This window comes from Anomaloglossus baeobatrachus, chromosome 2 (genome assembly GCF_048569485.1).
Source record: "Anomaloglossus baeobatrachus isolate aAnoBae1 chromosome 2, aAnoBae1.hap1, whole genome shotgun sequence".
In the NCBI taxonomy this organism is placed as follows: Eukaryota; Metazoa; Chordata; class Amphibia; order Anura; family Aromobatidae; genus Anomaloglossus; species Anomaloglossus baeobatrachus.
Window position 1 is genome coordinate 434,445,987 of NC_134354.1, and position 17,551 is coordinate 434,463,537.

General features: G+C 44.1%; 1 protein-coding gene across 2 annotated transcripts in view; it reads left to right on the forward strand.

The window, feature by feature from the left end:
- USP32 (ubiquitin specific peptidase 32) overlaps positions 1-17,551 on the forward strand; it is a 391,424-nt gene that overhangs the window by 154,216 nt on the left and 219,657 nt on the right. For both annotated transcript variants that reach the window (XM_075336246.1, XM_075336247.1), the window contains exons 3-5: positions 4,222-4,327; positions 6,083-6,201; positions 6,489-6,648. In XM_075336246.1, coding sequence (XP_075192361.1) covers positions 4,222-4,327; positions 6,083-6,201; positions 6,489-6,648 — 385 coding nt within the window. The remainder of the gene's footprint in view (positions 1-4,221; positions 4,328-6,082; positions 6,202-6,488; positions 6,649-17,551) is intronic.

Consider the following 17,551-nt stretch of genomic DNA (forward strand, 5'->3'; position numbering starts at 1 on the left):
GTTAAAAAACTTACCGTGTATGGGAAGCTGAGACCCAAGCTATATATACGATGTGGATTGGCAATAGGTGTGTGTGGGGAGGGTTCCCAAACGAAAAACAACTAACAAATAAGATTTGTAATAATTCCATGTATTCCCCTTACATAGTCACTGGTGTGCATACCTTATCTCCCCATAGTGATGTTTTTTTAGGTTTTTGCACCCAGTTCAGACATAGAATGGAGTTCCAAACATATTGGACATATTGGACATATTGGAGCCCTGTGATGGACCAAACCATTGATGATAGGATGTGTGACCCCTACCCCCTGAACAAACATGGTGGGCTGGTCAAGCAGCACGGACAATGCATTTCCCTTTTTGTAACTTCAGAGTGAGCTGAAACTTGAAGAGAGCAGGAGCCCCAGCCTGGGTGGCTGTGGACACGGACGGAGCTAGGCCTGTGTGGCGGCCCGTGGGATTGTGTGGAACTCTTTGGACTACTGTAAGGACGATTGCTTTGTTATCCGGTCCGAGGATTGTCGGGAAGGGCCCCCGAATCTGTTTTACGTGGACTTATCGTGTGCTGTTCTAGTGTTCTTGTGAATAAACCTGTTGGATCGTCCCTCGGCCTCGTCCATCCTTTGCTCTATTGTACACGCCCGTCACAAACTGGTGGCAGCGGTGGGATCAGAGCAGAAGGAATGGAGGACAACGGCCCATTAACATCTGGAATCAGAACCTCAGAATACAAGAACTGGACTGTGGTGAGCCTACAAACAATGGCCCGTGAAGTAGGAGTTCGTTTCAAAGGACTCTCCAAGGAGCAGCTGATTGAGGCGCTAGAAGGAGTCTGTTCGCAAAATGACGTGGAGGAAGGATCCTCACAGCAAACGGAAGAAAGACGGCAGCCGGAGGTGAATACCCAAAAAAGTCAATGGGTTGTGTGGTACAAGGAGGAGATGGCACTGCTTGGAGATGAGGCCACCATAGAAGATAAGAGGGAGGCCATGCGTGGAGCTAAAGAGAAGGAGCGCAGGATGGAGGAGATGGCACTGCTGGATAAGGAGCTCGCTGTGGAAGCCGCGAGAGGTTCCAGACAGACTGTAACCCCAGCACCCATCATGAGGGAACTTCCCAGGGTGTCCCGCAAAGACTTTAAGCCGTTTAATGAGGCTGCAGGCGACATTGAGGGCTTCTTCCAGGACTTTGAGCAGCAGTGTCGATTAATGGAAGTCCCGGACAGGGAGCGTGTCCGGCATCTGGTTGGGCTCCTAGAGGGGGGAGCTGCTGAAGCCTATAGAGCTATGGACCCTCGGTGGAACTGTGAGTATGTGGATATTAAACAGACTATTCTAGAACATTATGCTGTGACCCCAGACACTTACAGGACTCAGTTCCGTGCTTTAGCATGTGATGGGGAAGTGTCTTTTAAGATATATGCTCATAGACTCAAACAAATATGTAATCGCTGGCTGGAGGCAGAGGAGGCCTTATCTTGGGAGACCTTCCTGCAGGTCATCCTAAAAGAACAATTCTTTGCCCAGTGCCCCGCTGAGATCCGGGAATGGGTGCGTGAGAGAAAACCAGCGACAGTGGAGGAAGCTGCTGCTCTCGCTGATGAGGCTCTCACCATCAAGCCGCAGTGGAGGGTTCTGTTGGAGGATGGAGAGACGCCTAACAGCTCCACAACACCGGATGCCCCCAGTTATTCTGTCCCCATTGTTCCCCGTTCCTCTAAGCCACCACATGTTGATACCCGTGTTAATGTGCCTCCAGTTGCTTCTACTGCACTTTCTGGAATACGCCGGGGAGAGGAAGTAACAGAGCGCAGGTGTTATGTTTGTAGGCATCCCGGGCATTTGCAGGCCTCATGCCCAGCCAGGCCATGGAGGAATCCTCCTCAAACCCCTACAGCACCTTCAGGTGGGAGCTGGCCTCCAAGTTCCCCTACCCCTTACCCAAGAGGACGCCTTGGATGGAGGGAGACCCAGCTCAGATGCTATCAATGTGGACAGCTAGGGCATCGGCAAGTCTCCTGCCCAGCTGTTCAAATGAGGACTGATCCTGCACCCAATCGGATTGTTAATTATTTACAGCCCAGTGCCATGGAGGAAGATGTGGCACCGTTATGTGAGGACTGCCTAGTGACTCAGCCCCCCATGTTGCACCACCAGGAGTTTACGGGGTGCGACCCGCAGTTATGACGACTTCTGCTCATCGAGGTAAGCACTTGCAGGAGGTTGTGCTGGATGGACAGAGACTTGTTGGATTTTGTGACTCGGGTGCTTTCCTCACACTGGCTGATCCCCGAGTGGTTCGGCCTGAGGCAATCCATAGAGGACCTGGGATTGTTATTGAACTGGCTGGTGGACAATGGAGGACTATTCCCACAGCCACTGTGGATCTGAACTTTGGTTTTGGGGTCAGGCGATGTGTGGTTGGGGTGATGGGTGGTCTGCCTGCAGCTGTTCTCCTGGGCAATGATGTGGGAGAGCTACGATGCCAATTCGTGGCTGCATGAAGCCACATGTAAGTAACGCTCTGCCTGTGTGTACTTAACCAGTGACCTGTAGAGGTCCCTAGTACGTACACAAGTTGGGAGGGGAAGGAATTGTCATGATGTAATTTACCCTCTCACTGTATATGCTGTGATACTATGTCATGATATGTATATTTCCCTGGTTGTATTAGTTGTAATTCATGTATTTTCTTGGGGGAGCTACTGGTCTCAATGTGTCTCTCTCATACGATTGTAGTCTTGGCATCTAATGTGATTATGTAAATAGCCTGTCCTCTTCTTTCCAGAGTTGTGTATCTAATCTGTAATTGCGTTGGCCAGTGAAGGAATAGTCATTGTTCTTTACAGCAGGGGATCCCTTCATCTACTGTGGCTGGCAGACATATTGGAGCCCTGTGATGGACCAAACCATTGATGATAGGATGTGTGACCCCTACCCCCTGAACAAACATGGTGGGCTGGTCAAGCAGCACGGACAATGCATTTCCCTTTTTGTAACTTCAGAGTGAGCTGAAACTTGAAGAGAGCAGGAGCCCCAGCCTGGGTGGCTGTGGACACGGACGGAGCTAGGCCTGTGTGGCGGCCCGTGGGATTGTGTGGAACTCTTTGGACTACTGTAAGGACGATTGCTTTGTTATCCGGTCCGAGGATTGTCGGGAAGGGCCCCCGAATCTGTTTTACGTGGACTTATCGTGTGCTGTTCTAGTGTTCTTGTGAATAAACCTGTTGGATCGTCCCTCGGCCTCGTCCATCCTTTGCTCTCTTGTACACGCCCGTCACACAATGCCCCCTGGGAAATATTCAAAACAAGAAAGCCTGCGGAGACACCATCACATGTTTCTCAACGCTGGCAGGAAACTAGCCAGGTCTTTCACCAGGAAGGAACAACCACGGGAAGGGCAGTCTCCATTCAAGGAGACCACCTATGCCAAACATGGTATCCATCCACAGACCGCTGTTTCGGGGTGCCCTTCCCGTGGTTGTTCCTTTTCGGTGAAAGACCTGGCTAGTTTCCTGCCAGCTTTGAGAAACATGTGATGGTGTCTCCGCAAGCTTTCTTGTTTTGAATATTTCCCAGGGGACATTGCTCTAGAATCACTGCGTGGAGAAACACGTGATGGTGTCTCCGCGGTGTTGGATGTTGATCTCCCTAAGGTCAACCATCCTTGCTTCTGCATTGAAAAGTGACTTCCGGCTCACTCCATGAAAGTCTAATGAGAGCCTTGTTTTGGCTCTCATAGAGTTACATTGAGAGATTGTGACATCTTCTGGCCTGTCAGAAGTTGTGGTCACCACATAGCACCGCAGGACTGGAGTGATGCTGTAAAAAGGTGAAAAATGCTGGAGAACCAATATAATTCTCGGGTCAGGGACCTTAGATTAGAAGCACCAATCCAGCACTGAAAATACTAACAAACACTGGAGTGATGCTGTAATCATTGGGTTACTTCTACCTATTTATGCCAAGGATAGATATTATTCACTTTTTCTTTCAGTAGGCTGTGATATTTATAGCAGTATCTGAGGTTGTGAATTTATTTAACATTAAAATATGCATGGATTTAGAAATTAGAGAGTGTTATTGCTTAGAAAAATAACAGTCAAGCACGCTGATAAGGACATTCATTCCATAAGGCTGAATACACATGACAATAATGCACTGCGAATATCGAAATTCCTGTGATGATGTTTGGTAAAGTTCTTATTTTGTTGTGTTTTAGGTCATTTACTGCTCTTTTGGTGGGACCTCAAAAGGCTTACACTTCAATAACTTGATAGTGGGACTAGTTCTTCTGACAAGAGGTCGAGATGAAGAGAAGGCTAAGTGTAAGTGTTACTATTCATTACAGATTTTTCAGGAAGAAAGGGTCATAGCCAGAGCAAATTTGACATATAGGTTTAAAAAAAAAAAAAAATTAATATTTTTGAATAAAAATTTTGTAGAAAATGTTTTGCTTCCTAATAATTTTTAAATGCTTCGCGGTATCACTCAGATACTTTTTGTACTGAATGCTTTTTAGGGCTGCTTCCTTCATATACTTTTATTATCTGAGGCTGCAATTAATGGCTTGAATAATTAAGAGCTGCTAATAACTAAAAAAAAAAAATTAAAAACAGCACCATGTTTTCTTTCTCTCACCATATACTTTTTTCTGTTTTAGAGCATGCATGTCTGTCGCGCGCGCTCGGTCTTTGTCGCGCGCGCTCGGTCTTTGTCGCGCGCGCTCGGTCTTTGACGCGCGCGCTCGGTCTTTGTCGCGCGCGCTCGGTCTTTGTCGCGCGCGCTCGGTCTTTGTCGCGCGCGCTCGGTCTTTGTCGCGTGCGCTTGGTCTTTGCGTGCCGCAAAAATCAGCACCATGTTTTCTTTCTCTCACCATATACTTTTTTCTGTTTTAGAGCATGCATGTCTGTCGCGCGCGCTCGGTCTTTGTCGCGCGCGCTCGGTCTTTGTCGCGCGCGCTCGGTCTTTGTCGCGCGCGCTCGGTCTTTGTCGCGCGCGCTCGGTCTTTGCGTGCCGCAAAAATCAGCACCATGTTTTCTTTCTCTCACCATATACTTTTTTCTGTTTTAGAGCATGCATGTCTGTCGCGCGCTCGGCCTTTGCGTGCCGCGCGCGCGCTCGGTCTTTGCGTGCCGCGCGCGCGCGCTCGGTCTTTGCGTGCCGCGCGCGCGCGCTCGGTCTTTGCGTGCCGCGCGCGCGCGCTCGGTCTTTGCGTGCCGCACGCGCGCTCTCGGTCTTTGCGTGCCGCGCGCTCGGTCTTTGCGTGCCGCGCGCGCGCTCGGTCTTTGCGTGTGTAAGACATACATTTGTTTAGCACTATTTATACTTCTGAAGCAGATGAAATAACTATTGCACACATCACCAATTTTCAAAGTAAATTTGTTTCTAAAGGTGTTATTTACATGAATTTCTCACTACATATTGGTATCAACCCATCCAATGCACATAGGCAAATCTAACCAAACCATATATGTCCATAAATTATGTGTAATAATGAGAAATGACACGGGAAAAAGTATTGAGCACAAAAAGAAAAAGGTGCAAAAAGCAATGGAAAGTCATACCACCAGCTGAAATCTCAGTAATTAGAGAGCAGTTCTGCCATACAGTAAAAAATATCAACTGGTTCAACTGATTGCCTGTAAAAAGAAATCTCATTACTAAGGTGCCACACAAGAAACCTCTCATGATGGGTAAAACCAGTGAGCTGTCTAGAGACCTTCGCAATCTTTTTATTGCAAAACATACTGATGGCATTGGTTACAGAAGTTGTTCTAAACTAGCTAAGGTTCTAGTGAGCACTATTGGCGCCATTATCTGGAAGTAGACAGAACATAATTTCACCATAAACCGGCCACGCAAGATTCCAGACAGAGGAGTGAAAAGAATGATCAGAAAAGTATTCCTAGAGCCAAGGACCACTTATGGAGAGCTGTAGAAAGACCTGGAATCAGCAGATACAATTGTTTGAAAGAAAACAATAAAAAGAAAAATCCCCACACATCATTTTTGGGGTAACTGCTGCCTCTACTTTATATTTTCGTATTATGATATTCTTTGTTTCATTTTTTTTCTTACAGATATCTTTAGCCTGTTTTCCAATGAGTCTGGTAGCTGTGTTGTTCGAGAGGAGATGGAAAGCATGCTTTCTGTTGTCGATGGAGAAGTCCCATTATCCTTGAAAAAATGCTTTGCCGAGGTAAGTTTTCATAGCACCATGCATAACCTTTTCAAATTCTGATTTATGGAGTTGATTTTTAAAAGGAAAACTAATTTCATTTGATCCCAATGTTTTATGCGTCATTCTGTTTATAGATTTACATTTGTTTTGTAATTGTTTGGCAACAGATAGTATTCAAGCTGTGTGACGATTTGACTCTTCTCATCATACTCCTAGTTTCACACTTCCCTTTGCTTTTGGATTTGGTTATTAGATAATATGAAATATAGAGCCTGCCGATAAATAATTAATATTTTCTTTTACAGGGTGAAAAGGTGAACTATGAAAAATTTCGAAATTGGCTACTTCAGAATAAAGATGCATTTACCTTTTCCCGCTGGTTGTTGTCTGGAGGAGTCTTTGTAACACTTACTGATGACAGTGACACTCCTACTTTCTATCAGACGTTGGCTGGGGTCACCCACTGTAAGTATTTTTTATTTTTAATCACAGTGGTTAAAAGGCTTGTCCAGTTAAGACAATTTATCTTTAAAACAACTCTGATTGGTGTCCATGAATGGAAGAATGAGGGGAAAAAGACATATTCACCTCACTGATCCTCCCCTTCCGCCATTCTGTTCCAAGCTTTCTGCATTGATGACAAATCGATACATGGTCACATGAATAATGCATCACATCTCTGATATGGCCAGTATTTGGCTGCATTGATAAGAAAATCAGGCATCATCACTGTGGGCGTGGCAAGGGATAGGTGATGGGAGTACGCAGTGACTAGAGTTTGATGGGCCCCGGTGCAAAGTTTGGACCTGGGGCCCATCTCCAACCGTACACTGACATTCGGGGTAAGGGATAATGACGCTAACACTCTTAGTACGGGATAGTGGGCTCTTTCCCTCAGCACCCAGGTTTCTCATGATCTGAAATCCCTTTTCTGTCAGCACCCAGCTTTCCTATGTTCTAATATCTTGTCCTCAGCACCCACCTTCCCCATGCTCTGCTATACATATTTCCCTCAGCACCCACCTTCCCCATGCTCTGCTATACATCTTTCCCTCCGCACCCAGCTTTCCCATGATATTAGACCATGGGAAAACTGGGTGCTGAGGGAAAGATGTATAGCAGAGCATGGGAAATCTGGGTGCTGAGGGAAAGAGACTCAAAACATTCCCATCCCATGCTTGTATCTTTGTCTCCCCTCGTATATAGCTCTCCAAATACTTTAATGGCCCCCACATACTATTCCAGATAGTATATTGGGTACCACATAACCCTTCATATATTAGAATGCACCTCCATAGTCCTCCATGCATTATAATTCACCCCATAGTCCTCCATATATTATACTGCACCCCATAGTCCTGCATGTTTTATAATGCACCGCCATAGTCCTGCATGTTTTATAATGCACCCCCATAGTCCTCCATGTATTGTAATTTATCCCATAGTTCTCCATATATTATACTGCACCTCATAGTTCTCCATATATTATACTGCACCCATAGTCCTCTATGTATTATAATTCACCCCACTGTTCTCCATATATTATAATGCAGCCCCTATAGTCCTCCATATTTTAAAAAAGCAGCCCCCATAGTCTTCCATATTTTATAATTCACCCCATAGGCCTTCATATTGTATTATGCAGCCCACATATTGATTAATGCATACACAGTCCTCCATATATTATATTGCAGCTCTATAATCCTGAATGTTTTATAATGCACCCCATAGTCCTTCATATTGTAGTATGCAGCACTCATTCCATTTAGTGCACTCCATAGGCCTCCATATATTATAATGCAGCCCCATTGTCCTCCATGTTTTATAATGCATGTAACAGAGCTGTACGGGAACATAGAAAAGGCCTTTTACTGGTTCCGGGGTTCATCGGCACTCAGCAGTTTCCTGGTGAGTGAGTCGGAACCCGGAAATTATATAATACTTATTACGGTGCATGGCCTTCCTTTAGTTGCGAGGGCCCCCCTCTCAATGTGCCCCGGTACAACAATTGCACAGGCTATATATGTCAGCCACGGAACTCCTAACTCCTCTTTGTTTCCCTGTTGCTCTGGTCATTGTTGTCCCGTCCTGCACTCTGTTGTCTCGGCACAGCAGCGCGCAGTGATGACGTCCCCACGCTCTGCAAGCGCAGGCACAGTAGGAGAATAAAGAAGAATGGATCGGAGCGCTCTTCTCCATTTTTATCATTGTTGTGTGCGATGACGGGTGACTGGGAATTGGCGCCGCCGCTGACACTGGGCCCTTCTTACTCATGGGCACATAACGGGCGCACTCATGGGCACATAGCGGGCGCATTGTCTGTCACTGAACAGCGCAGCTCCTCTCTCACAGAGAGGAGCCGGCTGCATCTCAGCAGGACAGGCGCTGGGCCCCTAACCCTACGGGCCCGGTCGCGATGGCGACCTCTGCGACTGCGGTAATTATGCCACTGGGCGTACACCTTATTAAACTTTGTATGGCATTTAAAGCGCGACAGTAGAGCAAACTAGACATGCAAAGGCCCTCTAGAGCCATTTGTGTTGCTTAACATAAGCATTTCCTCTAGGAGAATTTCAGGACATTTGGTCTTGGCATTTTGCTAATAAACATTTAGCACACTACTGCCTTCTAAATGAATGCATACCAGTGATTGACCCTTCGCTGCAGGTTTATTTGTAAAGGAAGCTAAAGAAAAAAATTAAGACCAAATAATATTGCATTATGTACATTATCTGGGCAAGCTTTGATTGTACCTTTTTCTCAATCAGGAATTTTAGACATTGACGTTTACTGATACATTCAGATACCATTAAGTAAGCAACGATGAAGAATAGATTTCAAGAGGTCCTATTAGCTCCTGGTGAACTTCACGAAGGAAAAGGAGACAAAAATATAAAACTTGTATCAGATAAATTATTAGGAAAAACAAAAAAAATCCTGTGAATTTTAGTGATTACAGCTTTGACTATTTAAAGGGAACCTGACAGCTGATATGTTCTGCCTGTAGATTGGGTAGGATGTATCAGACAATGGCTGCATGACTTCAGCCAGGTACAGCCAAGTACAGTTGTGCTGGAAAGTTTACATACGCCTGCAGATTTTTGCTTTCTTGGCCTTTTTTCAGAGAATATGAATACAGAATAATTTCTCCAGTCATGGTTAATGGTTGGGTGAAGCCATTTATTCTCAAACTACTGTGTTTACTCTCTTGAAATCATAATGACAACCAAAAACATCCAAATGACCCTGATCAAAGGTTCACATACCCTTGGTGATTTTGGCCTGATAACATGCACAGATGTTGACTCAAATGAGTTTGAATGGCCACAACTGTCAGGAAAATTGTTTGGGATGCAAAGAAAAACCCATAAATAACATCAGCTGAAATAGAGGACTCACTGAAAACTAGCGGTGTGGCTGTTTCAAGATGCACAATAAGGCAGCACTTGAAGAAAAATGGGCTGCACGGTCGAGTCGCCAGAAGAAAGCCATTACTGCGTAAATGCCACAAAGTACTGTATCTTACCTACAATACACCAAACAGCAGAGAGACAAGCCTCCAATTGTCTGGAACAAGGTATTTTGGAGTGATGAGACCAAAATCGAACTTTTTGGCCACAACCATAAACGTTAAATTTGGAGAGGTGTCATCAAGGCTTATAATGAAAGAAACATCATTCCTACTGTAAAGCACGAAGGTGGATTGCTGATGATGTGGGTATGTGTGAGCTACAAAGGAACAGGAAACTTGGTCAAAGTTGAAGGAAAGATGAATGCAGCACGTTATCCGCAAATACTGGAGGCAAATTTGCATTCATCAGACCGGAAGCTGCGCATGAGACGTACTTGGATGTTCCAATATGACAATGATCCAAAACACAAGGCCAAGTCGACCTGTCATTGGCTACAGCAGAACAAAGCGAGGGTTCTGGAGTGGCCATCTCAGCATTCTGACCTCAATATCATTGAGTCACTCTGGAAAGAACTCAAGCGCGCGCAGTTCATGCAAGAAAGCCCAGGAATTTACAGGAACTGGAAGCATTTTAGCCAGAAGAATGTGCAGCTTTACCATCTAAGAAAATAAAGTCTCATCCACAATTATCATGAAAAACTTCACACTGTGATTGATGTTAGAGGGGACAATACATGGTATTAAGAACTGGGGTATGGGAACATTTGATCAGGGTCATTTGGATGTTTTTGGTTATCGTTATGATTTAAAAAGAGAAACAAAGTAGTTTGACAATAAATGGCTTCACCCAACCTCTAACCATGAGTGGGAAAAAAGATTTTGTGTTATCATTCATATTCTCTGAAAAAAGGACTAGAAAGCAAAAAAATCTGCAGGGGTATGTAAACTTTTGAGCACAACTATGTTTCACTTTGAAACATTAGGGCATCTCAGAGAAAACATACTTTTAAAAACCACCAAGGACCACGCCGTATGGGAGACTAGTCGTACAGGCGGCTCCTGCCCGCTTCTAACTTTTCTCTCCCTTTGCGCATGGATAGGAAGAGAACTGTCACTCTAGGTAAACAACCGGGAGGAAGTAACCAGGACCCGCCTATCCGATTACTCTCTTGTGTGGGTTGGTCCTCTTACAGCTTTTAAGGTATGATTTTGTCTGAAACACCACAGCGCTTCAGAGTCAAACATACCCGGGGATATTTTGCAGCCAATATCTGATACATGCTACCTGTGGGGGCCGGTCATCTCTACTACGATATAGACTTACTAGACACTTTTCTGCACATTGATAGTTTATTGGTGGTGGAAAAGAATAGGGAGGATTCCAGCTCTTAAACATGTGATTCTCTTCATTATTTCAGGTGCATTACAAACAGATCATTGCCGCATGGGTAGTGTATCCATCAATGCGTTTCAAGTACGCATGGCAAGAGTGCCATACACCCTTTAAACTCATTGATGAATACACTACCCATGCGGCAATGATCTGTTTGTAATGCACCTGAAATAATGAAGAAGAGAATCACATGTTTAAGAGCTGGAATCCTCCCTTTTCTTTTCCTTTGGATTTTTGGCCATGGCGAGGCTGAATCCTGTGCTTCAGGATAATTAAGGCGGTGAGCTGGTTCACACATGTTTATTTGTGGTGATTGCGTTTCACTCCTGCCTAATTCCTTCATTTGTTAACAATGTACAGATAGTAATTGTCACACAGAATACTACGCCTGTCAAAAAAATAGTAATTTTTCTTTTTGCAAATTCTACAAGTTTGAGTGTCGGATCTTACTTAATTGTTTATGGAGATGGACCCTATCTGAGCACCAACAAGATTTATAAGGAGTGCTGTATTTGTAACCAGAGATGTACAGATAGTGTTTTTATGTGAAAACTTATTGGAAAACAAAGTCCGTTTAAAGAGGTGCCAAAATTATTTTCTAAATAAGTTTGGAGGTCAAAATCTGCTGTCCAAACCATGTATTGGTGGATAAGCTGGAACGTACAGGGACTTTATGATGGAGGATGTCTGAAAATGCCATTTGAAATGTTGAATGTACATTATCAAGCCATGAGCATTACAGGCACTCCTAGAGAGCACACAGCAAGAAATTCAGGCTATGACCCTAGACATCCTGCGGAATACATTCAACAATATGGAACTGTGAGTGCAGGCGTGCTTGGATGGGAATGGTGGCCATTTCCAACACCTGCTCTTAAACATCAGTTTCTCATGACCCAAAGTGTGTACAGTCCAAACTTCAGTACGATAGTCTCTTTTAGAAGATTCAGCATTTTTTTTCCAGGTAAAGTAGCAAGTGAATTACCCTGTACTATAAAATTCAGTTCAAGGCCTCCTGATTTGAAGTTAAGGAGAAAACTCCACACCTGATTAATGTTTAGTTATTTTGCTGCTCAATTGGTGATTCTTTTAGAGAATTTAAGAGAAAAATGTCAATTCTTCCATTGTGTTCTATGATGCAGTGAGTCGACAAGATGGCAAAAAGGGCCAAATATTGCCAGATCTAAGTACAGTGCTGCACCTCACCATACAATGGTGTATAGCATCAGCTCCACTCCTCACCCCCCCCCCCCTCATAGTTAGTACAGCTTCGCGATTAGATCTGGTAAAGGGACAGTAAAATCTTCATCCCTGTCATACTCTGGAAAATCAACAGATTTGCTTATAGCGTGTATTTATGAACAGTCTTATAAAGTCATCTACCGTATTTTTCGGACTATACGACGCACTCTGCCAACCCCCCCTCAAATGTTGGGAGAAAGTGGGAGGTGCGTCTTATAGTCTGAATGTAGGGAATGTAGGGCTGCGGGGAATGAGGGTGCTGCGGTGGAGCGGTTCATCGGCGGCATGCGCAGGCTGTAGCAGCGCCTGCCGTGACCACGTGGGTCCGCTCATTTCATATGCATGCCCGTCCTCCCGCTCATCATCTCTCAGCGCTGAAGTCTGCGCTGATAGGTGGGTGGGATGATGGGCGGGGGATGTGCGCATAATTAACAGCTGGCCCGCATGATCACCCCTGGCAACTACAGCCTGGAGTGATCATGTGTTGCTGTATTCACTGCTCCCCGCGCATCATCAGCAAGGGGCGCAGTGAATAAGTATACTCACCCGTCACCGTTGAATGCAGCATCGCGATGTCCTCCGGTCTGCCGGCCCGCTAATGTGTGTGGAAACTAGTGGTGCGCACAGCGATGACGTCATCCCTGTGCACACCGCTCTCCACCCCATCAGCGGGTCGGCAGACAGGAAGACATCGCGATGCTGCAGGGGAACGGTGACTGATACACACAGGTCAGTGGAGATGCTGCTGACACAGACAGGAGGACGAGCGATGCTGCTGGAGTGAGGAAAGGTGAGTATAAACGTTTATTTTTTTTTTGTGTGCCATAGGATGCAGGCCATATAGCAGAATGAGGGCATATACCAGGATTAGGAATATGGAGATATACAGTCAGGGCCAGAAATATTTGGACAGTGACACAAGTTTTGTTATTTTAGCTGTTTACAAAAACATGTTCAGAAATACAATTATATATATAATATGGGCTGAAAGTGCACACTCCCAGCTGCAATATGAGAGTTTTCACATCCAAATCGGAGAAAGGGTTTAGGAATCATAGCTCTGTAATGCATAGCCTCCTCTTTTTCAAGGGACCAAAAGTAATTGGACAAAAGACTATAAGGGCTGCAATTAACTCTGAAGGCGTCTCCCTCGTTAACCTGTAATCAATGAAGTAGTTAAAAGGTCTGGGGTTGATTACAGGTGTGTGGTTTTGCATTTGGAAGCTGTTGCTGTGACCAGACAACATGCGGTCTAAGGAACTCTCAATTGAGGTGAAGCAGAACATCCTGAGGCTGAAAAAAAAGAAAAATCCATCAGAGAGATAGCAGACATGCTTGGAGTAGCAAAATCAACAGTCGGGTACATTCTGAGAAAAAGGAATTGACTGGTGAGTTTGGGAACTCAAAAAGGCCTGGGCGTCCACGGATGACAACAGTGGTGGATGATCGCCGCATACTTTCTTTGGTGAAGAAGAACCCGTTCACAACATCAACTGAAGTCCAGAACACTCTCAGTGAAGTAGGTGTATCTGTCTCTAAGTCAACAGTAAAGAGAAGACTCCATGAAAGTAAATACAAAGGGTTCACATCTAGATGCAAACCATTCATCAATTCCAAAAATAGACAGGCCAGAGTTAAATTTGCTGAAAAACACCTCATGAAGCCAGCTCAGTTCTGGAAAAGTATTCTATGGACAGATGAGACAAAGATCAACCTGTACCAGAATGATGGGAAGAAAAAAGTTTGGAGAAGAAAGGGAACGGCACATGATCCAAGGCACACCACATCCTCTGTAAAACATGGTGGAGGCAACGTGATGGCATGGGCATGCATGGCTTTCAATTGCACTGGGTCACTTGTGTTTATTGATGACATAACAGCAGTCAAGAGTAGCCGGATGAATTCTGAAGTGTACCGGGGTATACTTTCAGCCCAGATTCAGCCAAATGCCGGAAAGTTGATCGGACGGCGCTTCATAGTACAGATGGACAATGACCCCAAGCATACAGCCAAAGCTACCCAGGAGTTCATGAGTGCTAAAAAGTGGAACATTCTGCAATGGCCAAGTCAATCACCAGATCTTAACCCAATTGAGCATGCATTTTACTTGCTCAAATCCAGACTTAAGACGGAAAGACCCACAAACAAGCAAGACCTGAAGGCTGCGGCTGTAAAGGCCTGGCAAAGCATTAAGAAGGAGGAAACCCAGCGTTTGGTGATGTCCATGGGTTCCAGACTTAAGGCAGTGATTGCCTCCAAAGGATTCGCAACAAAATATTGAAAATAAAAATATTTTGTTTGGGTTTGGTTTATTTGTCCAATTACTTTTGACCTCCTAAAATGTGGAGTGTTTGTAAAGAAATGTGTACAATTCCTACAATTTCTATCAGATATTTTTGTTCAAACCTTCAAATTAAACGTTACAATCTGCACTTGAATTCTGTTGTAGAGGTTTAATTTCAAATCCAATGTGGTGGCATGCAGAGCCCAACTCGCGAAAATTGTGTCACTGTCCAAATATTTCTGGACCTAACTGTATATAACATGACCACATTTTTTGCTTAAAATTTTACTTTTCTGTTTTCCTCCTCCAAAACCAGGGTGGGGTGCGTCTTATAGTCCGGTGCGTCTTATAGTCCGAAAAATACGGTACTTTCACTTGTTATGTTTCCCTTATACCCAATAAGTCGTCTTTAACACTAGAAGTCCCAGGAATTTCGAACTTTATAGGGTTCCAATGGTAGAAATGTCAAATGACCCCTCTCTGGGATTTCTAGTGTTAAGCCAGAAAGGGTTCCGCTAAGGACTTGTCAGCAGGCCCAGACACAACATATTTTTGCTAGTGGCAAAATTGACACTAGATACTGCCCTTCTTGCCAGCCATGGCATCTTCCCAATCCATTAAACACCTGATAACTTTTTATTTTCCATTCAACTTTGTAAGATTAAAATATCTTGAACAACAGAACGGCATCCAAAAATCCATTAATTATTAACAGATGTAAGTGAATTGTGCATATTAGCAAGTAAAGGAGATAAGTGCTGTAATATTTAGGTGCCTCTTATGAAAGTGTATTTATTGTATTTTCCCCCCAGTAAAAAAAAAACAAATGTTTTTTTAAAATAGTATTTTCCCATTGAAATTTTAGGCACTTTACATTTTGCCAAACATGAAGCAGAATGAAAGCACACTGCAATTTCAGGGAAACATATTATGGCAACAGCAGGCCAGACTAGCTATTTATGAGAAAAACCCATATCTGTGCCATTTGTATGATAGTCGAAAAGGAAGAATGCAGCAGATACATAGTTCTAGTTCTGTTGTTTGTATGGGTATTCTACCCTAAAACAATTATGTGACTTTGTAGCTGTGGCTCTGAATAGCATTCAGTTTTACTGGTCATTACTGGAAACAAACATGTTATTAGACAAACCCATAATTTCTCACAAGACATTGCCTATCTATAGGATAGGTGGTAACCTGTTGATCAGTGGGGCACCGACCACTGGATCCACCACTGATTGGCAAAATGGGTCACTTTTATCCTAGTTAGAATGGAGCAGCAATGCACATGCTTGACCAATTCTATATTATTTTCTTATGGGGCTGATTTGCGCTGCGCTTGGCTTTTTTTTAGTGCTGCCCCTTTGAGAATGAATAATGATGTGGACGGGCATCAGTCCTGTAATTGGGATAAAATCTCCCTATTCTATTGATTGCTGAAGATCCCTGCTGTCAGACATTCACCGATCAGCAAGTTATCGCCTATCCTGTCAATGATTTCTCGGGACAACTTCTTTAAAGGGAACCGGTCACCACGTTTTTTGGCCTATAAGCTGCGGCCACCACCAGTGGGCTCTTATATACAGCATTCTAACATGCTGTATTTAAGAGCCCATGCCGCTGTGTAAAACAAAAAAAAACTATAATACTCACCTAAATGGTCACACTGCGGTGGATTTTAGTCAGATGGGTGTCTCTGTTCTCCAGTGCCAGCGCTGCCTCTTTCAGCCATCTTTGTCGTCCTTCTGAAGCCTGTGTGCATGACGCGTCTACGTCATACACACTCGCCAGTTCCGCGCAGACGCACTACAATGCTTTCATCTGCTCTGCTCAGGGCAGATCAAAGTGTGCCTGCGCAGGACCTCAATGCTGGCATGTGTGCATGACGTAGGAAGACTGAGACGCCCATCTGACTAGAATCACCGCAGCGCGTCAGTTAGGTGAGTATTATAAAGTGTTTATGTTTTACACAGTGGCCTGGGCTCTTATATACAGCATGTTAGAATGCTATATATAAGAGCCCGGTGGTGGTGACCGCAGCTTATAGGCCGAAAAAGTGGTGACCGGTTCCCTTTAACAGTTTCTATAATGTAGTTGGTCAGTTAAATAATCATTTATACAGTAAAGAGCAGTAATAGCAAATCACCAGAACAAGGTCTGTACAACACGAATTGGTAAAGAAGTTCAGCTCTGAAGGTTTCAGAATTGTGAATACAGCCTTGAACTATGATACAGGCTGTAACTCCGGATCTGTACAAGATATATATAGTTATAAAGTCACTCCTTTTTTCAGATCATATCTATAACTAAAATGATTCTCATACTTGGATATGCACTTTAAACTTTATTAAACATGTTAGAACTGAGATATTATTCCCAGCAGACTTCTTGTCAAATTCATTAGTTCCAATGGAGCGAAAGTAAGAAAAATGTGTGAAATTCATACTTACTTTGCATTTTGCATAAATTTTTAATTATATCTTTTTAGCGGTCAGAGTTGAGTTTTTCCAGAAATGTCAAAGAAAGCAAAGTACAGTACTTGTCTGTTTCTGGTAGCTCCATAGACAATGACTGGAGTGACGGTTGAGCATGCACGTCTTGGCTCCATTTATCGAGTACCTGTGACTAGGTCAAAAGTGGCCACTTTTTACTATATTATTCTTGCTGTTCCACTGCCATACTGTCCTAGAAATATGGGCCTTTCTATTTTCTGCTATTTTTTATATGCTTTGCCAAGGGGATGTGAGCCCTTGGATGCAATTATCCGGTGAGGATGCGGCACTTGCTTTATCCCTCTTCAGTCAATGCGTTAGGAATTCCAATTATACCCAAGAAAATGTTCTCGACTGGGTTCAAAACTCCCATAGAAATGAATAGAGAGAGAAGGTGCATACTGCATACTCTCCACTCACTGGGGGTTGTACGCAGACGTAACAGGGAACTGGGGACCCCCATTCAGGACAGATGTGCTGCTCCGAAAGCTTGGATCCCCATTTATCAAACATCACATTACCAATGACTGTCTGTCGTGAATGTG